Source organism: Pelodiscus sinensis, chromosome 32 (assembly GCF_049634645.1).
Source record: "Pelodiscus sinensis isolate JC-2024 chromosome 32, ASM4963464v1, whole genome shotgun sequence".
Lineage (NCBI taxonomy): Eukaryota > Metazoa > Chordata > Testudines > Trionychidae > Pelodiscus > Pelodiscus sinensis.
Window position 1 is genome coordinate 9,499,543 of NC_134742.1, and position 12,112 is coordinate 9,511,654.

At 51.2% G+C, this 12,112-nt stretch overlaps 1 protein-coding gene across 1 annotated transcript in view; it reads left to right on the forward strand.

Annotated features, from left to right (window-relative positions):
• Positions 1–12,112, forward strand: part of LOC106732380 (uncharacterized) — a 34,775-nt gene that overhangs the window by 16,686 nt on the left and 5,977 nt on the right. The window contains exons 7-8 of the mRNA XM_075913380.1: positions 3,544–3,681; positions 8,864–9,064. Of these exons, the coding sequence (XP_075769495.1) occupies positions 3,544–3,681; positions 8,864–9,064 (339 nt within the window). The remainder of the gene's footprint in view (positions 1–3,543; positions 3,682–8,863; positions 9,065–12,112) is intronic.

The window sequence follows — 12,112 nt, forward strand, 5'->3', positions numbered from 1 at the left end:
CAGCTGTATTTTGGATAGCACAGTGTCTTGCTCCCTGCCCTCCAGTACACGGCGCTTAGAGTTAACCACTAGGATTGACTCTAAGGCTACGTCTACACTGGCCCCTTTTCCAGAAGGGGCATGTTAATTTCAGCTATCGTAGTAGGGAAATCCGCGGGGGATTTAAATATCCCCCGCAGCATTTAAATAAAAATGTCCGCCGCTTTTTTCCGGCTTTTAGAAAAGCCGGAAAAGAGCGTCTACACTGGCCCCGATCCTCCGGAAAAAGCGCCCTTTTCCGGAGGCTCTTATTCCTACTTCAAAGTAGGAATAAAGTAGGAATAAGAGCCTCCGGAAAAGGGCGCTTTTTCCGGAGGATCGGGGCCAGTGTAGACGCTCTTTTCCGGCTTTTCTAAAAGCCGGAAAAAAGCGGCGGACATTTTTATTTAAATGCCGCGGGGGATATTTAAATCCCCCGCGGATTTCCCTACTACGATAGCTGAAATTAACATGCCCCTTCCGGAAAAGGGGCCAGTGTAGACGAGCCCTAAGAGTAGTATATTCCTCTGTCCCTAGGCCCTCATTGGCCTGGGGCTGAAGGAGCAGCAGGGCTTCCATGGGCTGGATCAACCTGTTTGGTGGTCCAGATTTGGTCCACAGAGGCCCTTTTGCCCACCCAGGTCTGGGGCACTATCATCCTCTGGCAATTTACTGGTCAAGAGTTGCATTTCACACCCTCTAGTCCAGTGGGTAGCAAATTCAGAGGCATGAGTTTAGACTAGGGATGTTAAATTTAATTTAATCAACTAATGGATGGATTTTCCATCAACTAGTCAATTAGTCCATAAGCAGGGCAGCTACAGCAGAGTTACCACCTGCCCCCAGTGCAAATTGGGAATTAGCTATCCCATCTCAGGCTGGGTCCAGCCATGTGGCGTGGAGGGAGTAGCAAACCTCAGAGCCCCTCCCCCAGATGGCTGGAGTGCCAATGCTGAGTTGCCCTGTTGCAGGGGCCAGGTGGGAGTCCAGAGCATCCCAGCCTGTGTGCCGTACAGTTCCCATCCCTGCCCTACAGGGACCTCATAATCCAGTTAGGCAGCTTCAGTATTTTGGATACCCTAGAGGACTTTTTCCTAGAATTAGCCTGATTCATTATTGGTCTGGGTGTGTGTAGGCAAGGGGTCATTAGTAGCATCTGGAGCAGGGTTTTCCCATCAGACTGTGCTTCCCTAGTTTGTGTCCCAGCCTTCAATGTGGTTCTGGTGTTGGACTTTCTGTTCTCCATTCTGTATACAAATGTGCTACATCTACACTACAGGCTTTCTGCACAAGAACAGTTGTTGTGCAAAAACTTGCAGAGTGTCTACACTGCACACGTGTTCTTGCACAAGTAAATTTACAGTAAAGCATCCGAAAACAGGGCTTCTTGCGCAAGAGTTATTCCTCTCCTCACGAGGAATAAGCCCTCTTGCGCAAGAGCTCTTACACAAGAAGGCAGTGTAGAAAGGCAACATGAATTTCTTGTGCAAGAAGCCTCTATGGTTAAAATGGCCATCAGAGCTTTCTTGCGGAAGAGAGCGTCCACACTGCCATGGATGCTCTTGTGCAAAAGCACATGGCATTGTGGATGTGCTCTTGTGGAAGATTTTTTGCGCAAGAACTCTTCCGCAAAACAGTTCGGCTATGTCTACGCTGGCACACTTTTCCGGAAATGCTTAAAACGGAACAGTTTTCCATTATAAGTATTTCCGGAAAAAGCGCGTCTACATTGGCAGGATGCTTTTCCAGAAAAGCGCTTTTTCTGGAAAAGCATCCGTGGCCAATGTAGACGCGCTTTTCCGGAAAAAAGCCCAATCATCATTTTCGCGATCGGGGCTTTTTTGCGGAAAAGACTACTGTGCTGTTTACACTGGCCCTTTTCCGGAACAGTTTTTCCGGAAAAGGACTTTTGCCCGAATGGGAGCAGCATAGTTTTTCCGGAAAAACACTGACAATTTTACAGTAGATCGTCATTGCTTTTCCGGAAAAGAAAGTGGCCAGTGTAAACAGCTGGCAAGTTATTCCGGAAAAGCTGCTGCTTTTCCGGAATAAGTGGCCCAGTGTAGACACAGCCTTCTTGCGCAAAAAGCCTGCAGTGTAGATGTAGCCATGGAGTGATGCACATGAGGCTAGGGCAGGTTTCAGGAGGGTTTAGCAGTGTCTTCCCTCATAGCTGCTGATCTGCTTTGTTTCAAACAGGCTATGTCTAGACTGCAAGCCTCTTTCGAAAGAGGCTCTTTTGAAAGATACTTTTGAAAGAGCCTCTTTCGAAAGAGAGCATCTAAACTGCACGTGGAACTTTCGAAAGAGCAAGCTGCTTTTTCGAAAGAAAGCACCCAGTGAGTCTGGATGCTCTCTTTCGAAGAAGCCCTATTTACATTCAAGAACGCCTTCTTTCGAAAGAAGCACTTTCGAAAGAAGACGTTCTTCCTCGTGAAATGAGGTTTACCGCCGTCGAAAGAAAAGCCGCGTTCTTTCGATTTAATTTTGAAAGAACGCGGCTGCAGTCTAGACCCAGGTGAAGTTTTTTCGGAAAAAGGCTACTTTTCCCGAAAAAACCCCTGAGTCTGGACACAGCCACAGAGACTGGGAGTAGGGCAGTGGAAGGTTTTTCCATTTGAAGGGCTTTGGTTTAAACAGAGATTTGGGGGGGGGGGGGGGAAGTAGAGGAAAGGTTTTTCATGAGTCTGAGCGCCTGCATATTATGCCCTACAGAGTCTTGGGCAATAACAGTAAAAATAAAAGGGCTGTAAGAGACTCTCAGAAAAAATTCCCATTGACTTAAGTGTTTTTGAGCATTAACTGTCAAAACAAATGCAAATAATACAGTGACAGGCATTGAAGTAAGAGAAGTAACATTTGCAAAGGAGCAAAGCTGCAGTGGAAACGGGCTGCAGTGACGGGAGGGCAATTCAGCGATTTCGGAGCAGCAGACAACACAAAGGTGTGAAATGCGGCGAGACTTCATGTCCTCTCGTTAGCCCTCTTTTCCGATCGCTCTCCCTTTTAAAATGCAGTCTCCCAAAAACTTCAGCACAGAGCGGGCTGGGCCGTCTGCAGCCGAGCTACGGCGCATACTCAGCGCCCCGCACTCCTTAAGTAGCCCAGCGTGGCAGGGAGCCGCTCGCTACAAACCCGCGGGCCTGCAGGGGGGAGCTGCGCTGCGGGACCAGCTGGGGGAGCAGCCACGGACAGGCTCCCCCCCCACTCCCTGCGGGGACCTGGCAGCGCAGACAGCAGGGCCCCGCCCCCCGGCACGTGGGTGCGCTCCCCCCATGTTGTTACTCGCGCTGCAAATGCCCCCCCCCGGGGTCAGTCTTATTCTGGAGGGGCCGGGGCCGCCCCCAACTGTGACCCCGCCAGCTTGGCGCGGCCCCTGCACAGACACTGCCCCTGCCCCTGCCCCAGGGAGGAGCCCACGGGGGCTGCTCTGGCCCGGGGCGCGGCCCGAATCCGGTCAGAACTAAGCCCCGGCGCTGGCTCCGGAACCGGAGTCCCTGAGCCACTGCGCACGCGCAGTCTGAGCCCCGCTGCCCGGGCCAGCGTTCCCGTCGCGAGGCGCTCATTCTGAGGGAGCCGTTGATACAGTTACTCGCCGCGCAGCTGCTTCCGCTTCCGGGCAGCGCCGGTGGCGGGGCGGCAGGAGGTATCGGAGGAGCCGAGGTGAGATGGAGGAGCGAAGGGGGGCGGGGCAGGTGACGTCTCAGCTGGGGGGAGGGGAGGTTTTGCCCTCGGACCCAAATCAGTGGCTGCCTGGGGGGGGGGTCCAGAGATCACGTGACACCGACCCCAGCCTGGTGACGCGGGGGGGGGGGGATTTCCCTGGCTCAGGCTTCGGGTCAGACCCGCCCTGCCAGCCCAGCCCGGGGGGGGGGGGGGAGCTGGTGCAGAGGGGGGCGAGGATGGGAGGGTCTGCGGGGGGGGGGGCGCAGCGGTGCGTTTGGGGAGGATTGTGGGGTGGAGGCGCGGGGGGGGGGGTGCAGGATGCGGGGGGGGGAGCAGGCGGTTGGGGGGATGGAGAGTTGGGGGGGGGCAGGTGCTGGCTCTGGCTGGGCGGTTCTGCCCTGGAGCCGCCTGGGGGAGCAGCCCAACAGCCCCCTGAGGGTTTTGAGCTGTGACCTGAGGCCGGGCTGCAGGAAGCGGGACAGAGGCTGTTCGGGCCAGGAGACCGTGGTGGTGGGGGACCGGATCGGGCAGTGTGGACGCCCAGATCCACCCACCGGACCCCCAATCTAGATAATACTCCTGTCATGAGCGCGGGGGCCCGGTCTAGGGTGAAAGTGTAACTGTGTACGCGCATAACTGATGAGCCTGGGCTAACCCCTTCATGGTTACAGAAGCTTCAGGGGGGAGCCGAGTAAGTCTGTACAGGATAAACTTAAAAAAACAAACACTGGTCTGGTGGCACTTTATAGACTAACAAAACATGTAGATGGTATCATGAGCTTTCGAGGGTACAGCCCACTTCTTCAGATGATGGGAGTTTTGAGTTTAGGGTGTACACACCCAAAATAAATAGGGGAAGGGGAAGGGTGGGAAACAAGGAGCAGAGGTTATGAAAATATCATAAGGAAAAACAGGAAGGCAGATCAGTAAGCACCTGGCTATGCGGATGCTTCCGTTACGGGACTCCCTGCGTGCTTCCCAGCCAGTGGGAGCTGTGAGATTGTGCTGGAGGCAGGGAAGTGCACAAAGTCCTGCGCCTTCCTTAGGGTTTGCAGTGCACAGGATATGGCCCCCGCAACTGACAGCTTTGAGAGACAGGAAGCCTACCCAAGACTACTTTGGGGTGCAAGACTGAGGTGGTGGCAGGCCAGATCTGAAAATTTTACGGGCCAGATCCAGCACATGAACCTAATTTTGTCCCTCTGGTCTTGATAATACTTAGTTGAGGCTTGAGCGCAAGGACCTGGATTAGAGATGTGAACGTTTAACTGTGCACACAGGGAACCGATGAGCTTGGGATCATTGGTTAACCTCCACAGTTACAGGCAGGCATCCAGGCATAAGTTGTTGGGAACCATTTGGAAAGGGTTAGACATGGAAACAGAAATCGGTTAACTGATGTTTAATGAAACAGACCCAGGCAAATAACACAGTTCCAAGCCAGCTGCACGGGGTGTATCTCTAGCTGTGTTTGGGGTCATACGGCATTAACAGGAGCTTTGGAGCAGAGCCCAAAGCAACCCCACAAGACAGGCTGGGCCATGAGACTAGGCAGTGCTGGAAGTGCATTGCTGCAGCTGCGGCTTCAGGAAACCGGCCAAGACAGGCCACTGAATAGCCCTCCCCTGCAGAGGTAAGGAATTCACTGCTGTTCCTCTTGCCGCTCCAGTCTCTCTGCCAATGGGACCTGCAGTAGGTGGCCCAGCGGTCCTGGGGAGACTCTCATGTCATTCCCTGCGGCGTGTCCCTGGGTGCTTGGTAGGGTACAGGTCAGGGCTGTGGCTGGGCTTACACTATTACTTAATTAAATACTTTTTAAAATCTTTAGCCTGGAGTGTCTCCTACTGGCAAAGAGGGCTATGTGGCAGCTCTTGCTATGGTGCAGCTCTGCTGCTGTAAGTTCTGAAGTGTAGAATTATCCTGCCTAGTTCCCTGAAACTGAGTGAAGCAACAGGCCAAAAGGGCATAAGTTATTAGGAACCATTTGGAAAGGGTTAGACCTGGAAACAGAAAGTGGTCAAGTGATGTTTAATGAAACAGATCCCAGCAAATAACACAGTTGCAAGGCAGCTGTACGTGCTGTATCTCTAGCTGTGTCTGGGGTGATACGGCATTATCAGGAGCTTTGGAGCAGGGCCTAAACTGACCCTGCAAGACAGACTGGGACCACAAGATTAGGTGATGCTAGAAGTGCATTGCTGCAGCTGTGGCTCTGGGCAGTGGACCAGGACAGGCCACTGAGTAGCCCTCCCCTGCAGAGATAGGGAGATAGTTGCTGTTGCTCTTGCCACTCCGGTCTCTGTGCAGATGGGACCGGCACAAGCTGCCCCAGAAGGACCAGGACCATGTCCTGGGGAGTCTCTCAGGTCATTCCCTGCAGCATGTCCCTGGGTGCTTGGTAGGGAACAGGTCAGGGCTGTGGCTGGGCTCCGGCAGCAGACGGTTAACACTGCGCTCCCAGCCTGCGCTGTTGGTTACTCCGGGAAGGGAAGTTGCTCAGGCTGCTCCACAGATTCGAGGCTCAGTTTTTCTGTCACACACTGCTGCCCACTCCATGTGGTGCTGGGAGCTGGGGCTGACCCATGGCTGCTCCCCATTGGGTATTTGCAGGTGGCCAAGGAGAGCCTTTCCCCGGCTCTGGGCATCCCCAGGCTCTGCCCATCCCAGCTCCAGAGTGGCAGCCTGCGGGTGAGGGCGAAGGGTTGGACTGGGCAAGGGCAGTCCCCTGCAAACTGGGCAGCTTAGCCCATGGGTTGCTTCTCCTGCTTCCTCTGCCTCAGATGACACACCACTCCCGGCTGCTCTGGGCAAATCAAGGGTGTGCAGGGGCCAAACGATCACACAGGTGGGTCACATGTGCCTTGCTGAACCTGCTCCTCTTGCACCCACTTCCCGCTTGAGGACTGGGGGCAAATTATGAGGAGGCTGTTTCTGTGGAGGAGCCTAACTGACCACACAGGCAGTGAGTGGGGGAGACACAGAGCTGGCGGCAGGACCAGGAGACGTGCCAAAGGGCAAAACTAGAGCAGGCAGCTGGGTATACCTGCAAATGAGCCTGCCAGCCATTGGCAGAGGGAAAAATTGGGGATAGTGAGGGGCAGAGAGGATGGAAGCATTGAGGGAGGAAAGGTTGGGAACCCTCTGCAGAGCTTGCAAATATGAAGTGTAGGGCAGACATAGCAGGTATCTCAGCGCCTGCTTCCTAGACCTGTAATCTGAAAGGCACTTTGTTCCCCAGGGACTACACAATGCAGCTCTTCCCTGCTTCATAAGGTGGATTCACCTGCTAAACAGGACTGGATTCAGTGAATTATTTTATATACAGCCTCTTTCAAACACTGTCATGGCCAGACTTGGTTTTAGGATCTAAAAGAATCCCTGATCCTCTTCTGTGTCTGCATAAAGACATTTGCAAATGTGTTCCACCTGAGTTGTAGAAGGATGGTGTCCAATGAACAGTCAGTAGTCCCTGCTGCTTGAGTCTATTTATTACGTTTCTCCACCACAATCAACAAGTTTATACACGAGGTGCTCCCGCTACGCAACTGGGTACACCTTACAACAGGCAGTCTTGGATCGCTGCCGATACCTGGACTCGGACGGCAAGTTAGGGGGACCCGGGCCCGCCCACTCTTCCGAGTCCCGGCCCAGGGCCCTAAGGCAGGGAAACTTGCTCCTTGTACTAGTGGATGGGGTTGTTACCCCTAAAAGCACCCACTTACGGGCTTCACGACCCTGGACCACTCCCTATCTCTACTGTCTGTGCCTGTCTTCCCCTTCCGTAAGGACAAGACTCTCCTCCATCTGGCACGAAAGGAGCTCTAACTTCCCCCTTCCGGCACGTTTTCCCTCCACCCGGTCCCCTCCCGCTTTTATATCCCCCATTTGTCTGTCCCCCATCCCGCTTAGCCTGTCTCCACCTGCCCCATTGGTGCATGTTACGTCATCACGCTGTGCCTGCCGATGATGTCCATACTCTGCGTCCGGCTCGCCGGCGTGTCCAGCAGCATCTGTGCGTGCGCCGGCATCTCGGCTCCATCTGTTTCCTTGGCCGGGGATTGTATGCCGGTCCCCGTTGCCTCCTGATCACTGTCCCTGCCGGTTTGGCCCCCCTTCTCAAGCTGCTCGTGCCTGGGGTTCGTGTGGGGTTGCTGCACCCCGTCACAGATGTGGATATAAAATCCATTATTGAATGTCCAGGGAGATTAGAATATTCCCTGATGGATTTGTGTGCGTTGAGCCTTGGTCATTCAATAATGGACATAAAATAATGAACAGCCACCCTTCCGCAAAAAAGTTGTATCACCGGATTCCAGAAGGAGACAGCTGAATTGGAGTTAGTTTACAAACTCAATATTATATTATTGACTCACATGTGAAATTAAACATTGTTATTAATAGCAGGAGAGCTCTGATACAGTACGTCTAGACAAGGGGCTATTTTGAATCCCGAAATAGCTACCCCACATCTTTTAAACGCACCCGTTATTTCAAAATATTTCCCCTTCCCAGAGCTGAGCGCCACCAGGAACAGCCTGAAGTTTTAAGCAGTCTGGGACTACAGCTAGCAGGGAGCCCAGCCTGCCTTGCGGGTGCTGCGGGGCTGCTGGCCAGGCCATGCTTAAGTAAGCACCTTCCAGCCAGAGACTGCCTCTGGCACACCAAGCCTAACTGCACCTTAACTTTCTCCCCCAGGTCACCATCCAAACCCTCTACATCCCCTGTCCCAAGTCACAACTCCCTCCCACATCCTGTACCCCACCTATACTCTTTCTCATGGCCCCAATCCTCTCCTGCACCCATACCTCCTCCCTGACCCTGTACCTATATCCCTTGACCCTGGTCACAGCCCCCTCCTTCAGCCAAATTCCCTCTCAGACCACACACCCTCTCCTGAACTCCTGTGCCTTACCCTGTGTGTCCTTCTGCACCCAATCTCCATTCTAGACCTCCTACCCCCTCCACAGAAAAGTCTGGCCCTTGACCTCTTTGAAAAATCTTGGAGTGGCCCCCACCAAAAATTATTGCCTGCCCCATATGTAATATCTGGACTCAAGAATTTGGCCAAAATGGCAGAATTTAGCATGTGTGTCAACAGGACAGAGTCTGGGGAGAATGGGTTATGGAAAGAATTAAACTTCCTTCTGAAATGTCTCTAATTGCCCTTCTCCCCCAACAGGCTGCAGAACCCCCATGTCTTGCTCCAGCTTAGCCCATGGCCTGCAGAACCAAGGACAGGAAATGGCTGTGGCGGAGCTGGTGAGCTTCGAGGAGGTGGCTGTGTATTTCTCTGAGGAGGAATGGGCTCTGCTGGACCCGGGTCAGAGAGCCCTCTACTGGGATGTGATGCAGGACAATTATGAGGCTGTGAGCTGGCTGGGTAAGGATTTCTGTCCCGTGAGTATCAGAAGCTAGGTGGGATCTGGAGCAGCTGGGTTGGGTTTGGTTCAGAGTCCCTCATTGCCACACCCTGCTCCCCAGAGCTCCCAGTGTTAGGAGTATCTGCCCCAGTAATCTGGCTCCTGTGTGAGAGACTGTCCCCTCCCCATAGCCTCCCAGAGGAAGCAGGTTCAGGATATAACAATGGTGCTGCTCTTCCACAGCCAAGGTCTCAGTGTGCTTCCCCACCATCTTGCCTATATTTGTGCCAGCAGGATACCTCTTGTGCCAGTGTGCGGAGCCCCTTGAAAGAGAGTGCAGTTTCCGGAGTTCTTCCTTCCCTGTGGCTTATTTCTATCACATGCTGGTTCCTGGCAGTGAAAGAGGCTGGATGCTGTGGCTCAGGGATAGCGGATGAGGCAGTTCATGTTCATGTTCTGTGAGCTTTCTGTGGGGCTAAATGTGAGGAGAGCTTTTCTTACATTGCAGGCAGTGCACTTGATTTTAGGAGACTTACGTTCAGATACCTGCCCCGCACAGATTTTTTGTGTGACCTTGTTCAAGTTACTCGTGCTCTCTGTGCCCGACACCCATATTTTTTCAATAGCTAGTATTGTATGTCCATGCTTCACAGGGCGGATGATGGATACGTATATTAAATAGGGGAGATCCTCAGCTCCATATAAGTGCCTCAATAGCACTGTGGGTTCCTAATTTACACCAGAGATCGCAGATGCCACTGTAACTGATAATCTTTGCTTCCTGTAGTGGCTGCAGTACTCTATGAATTGCTGCTAGTGCCACAAAGCATCATTATGGCTGCTCAGCATGGCTCTTTCTGGAGCTCTGATGCCATCTACATTGGCAGAGTGTGTGGCTTGCCCATGCAGCACAGCTCAGGGTCATTGCTCATGAAAGACACAGGTTCCATTCTTCAGGTGTATAGTGGCTAGTCTGAGAGCCATTGTTCATTGAGTCGTGCTAATTAGAACAGCTATTCATTGAACTCAATGTGCAGAAGCAGTTAAAAAAGCAAACAGAATATGAGCAATCATTAAAAAGGGGATAGAGAAAAAGACGGAGAATAGCGTATTGCCTCTGAATAAATGCATGGTATGACCACATCTTGAATACTGCATACAGACATGTTTGTCTCATCTCAAAAAAAGATATATTAGCATTGGAAAAGATTCAGAAAAGGGCAACAAAAATTATTAGGGACAAGTATGGGGAGTTATTGAATGAAATGAACAGGTAGAGGTTTTAAACAAAAGGAAGTTTTTCTTCACACAGAGCACAGTCAACCTGTGGAACTTCTTGCCAGAGGATAGTGTCAAAACCAGGACTTGAGCAAGGTTCAAAAAAGAACTAGATATATCCATGGAGGTTAGGTCGATCAATATTTATTAGCAAGGATAGGTAGAAAGGGTGTCCCTAGCCTCTGTTTGTCAGACATTAGAAATGGGTGACAGGAGAGGGATCAATCAGTTGATGATTACCTGTTCTATTCATTCCCTCTGGGTCATCTGGCATTGGCCACTGTGGGTAGACAGGACACTGAGCTAGATGAATCTTTGGTCTGACCCAGTCTGGCCATTCTTATGTTATGTCACATACAACCTGTGGAGAGGTATTTTCTCCTATCATGTTGCTTTCAATTATCCAGTGTTGCTTTGTCAGGATTGAATGTTGGTTACTGGACTCTAAACAGCAGGTTAGTTATAACATGTGCCTCAAGATGCATTCTTACTGACGCACGTCACAGAACACACCTCTACCATCTCCTTGTCCTAATAGTGATATCTGGCCACTGTTACCAGAGTAAAGCTAGCATTTCGGTCAGGTTGCTGGCATTCTGGGCAAAGGGGGAGGAGATGAGGCTACATGGGAGAAAGGGTGCTGTGGAAACTCCACTGTCTGATTTAATGCATCAGAGTGAAGTCAGTCCAAGCTCATCTTCCTTTTTTTTTTTTTTTTTTTGGTTGAGGAAACACCTCCAAGGCGAGGTGAGGAGCTGGTGTTAATTACCACCTGATTGTTGGTGTAATTCCTGGCATATTTCAGACTTTGTGACTGTGATGTGGAAGGAGGAATGTGGCGCCCCCAGTATTTTCCCACTGTTAGAATTATACAACAAACAGGAATTCTCAGCAATTCTAGGCCAACAGGTCTGTCATTTTCTATCAGCAGGGACAGAGGAAGCACTTGTGTTTGGCCAAGGTACTTTTCAGTTGACACCTGGTGGACATCTTCCAGGAAATGCTCAAAAGTCTGGGCTAAGATGTAGTTTGATTGGAGGCACGCAGATCCAGAGCAGAGAGGTGTAGAGGGATGAGGGGATTCTGCATTAGCAGAATTTAATGTAGAATCTGACTCTTATTTTAATGTTTGTGTTAATAATCTGTGCTCTTCCTCACGTTCTGAGGAGGTTATTGAGTTCTTTTAGAGAGTGCAGATGAGGCTGCAGTGAGGCCTTAAGTGCAGGATCAGGCTCTAAACAGCCAGCAAGTCAACAAACTGAACAAACACTTGGATCTTTGCTGCAGTTAGCTTCTGGGTGTGGAAACCATTTCATATTTAGCTAGAAGCCATTTTGTATAACAGAAGCCATTTAAGTCTCCTGCTTCTGCACGTATACTAGAGAGTGAACTCTCCTTCACCCCATGTAAGAAAGGCCAGAAGGATGAGCTATTGGAATGTGTTAATTGAGCTGTTTTGAGAGGGAGCTCTCACTCCCTGTTACCTGTTCCTTCTTGCTGATAACAGTTTTTCTCTTCTAAGTTTAATTGATGATTTCTGTAATTGGATGCCCCGATGTCAGACTTGTTTGGTTAAGGGTATAAATAAACTAGGATTGATTTGTATTAGCATCCTTAGTGGGCCCGGCACTGCTGGGGTCACGTTTGGCTCACTTTGTGCCTTATTGATCAATAAAGCTTTTTGTTAGCCGCCTAAACACAGAGAAGTCTTTTGCTTCGACATGGGTGACACTCAACAATGCCAGGTGAACAGAAATAGCTCTGTGGTGGTGGTGTGACTGCTGTTTCTT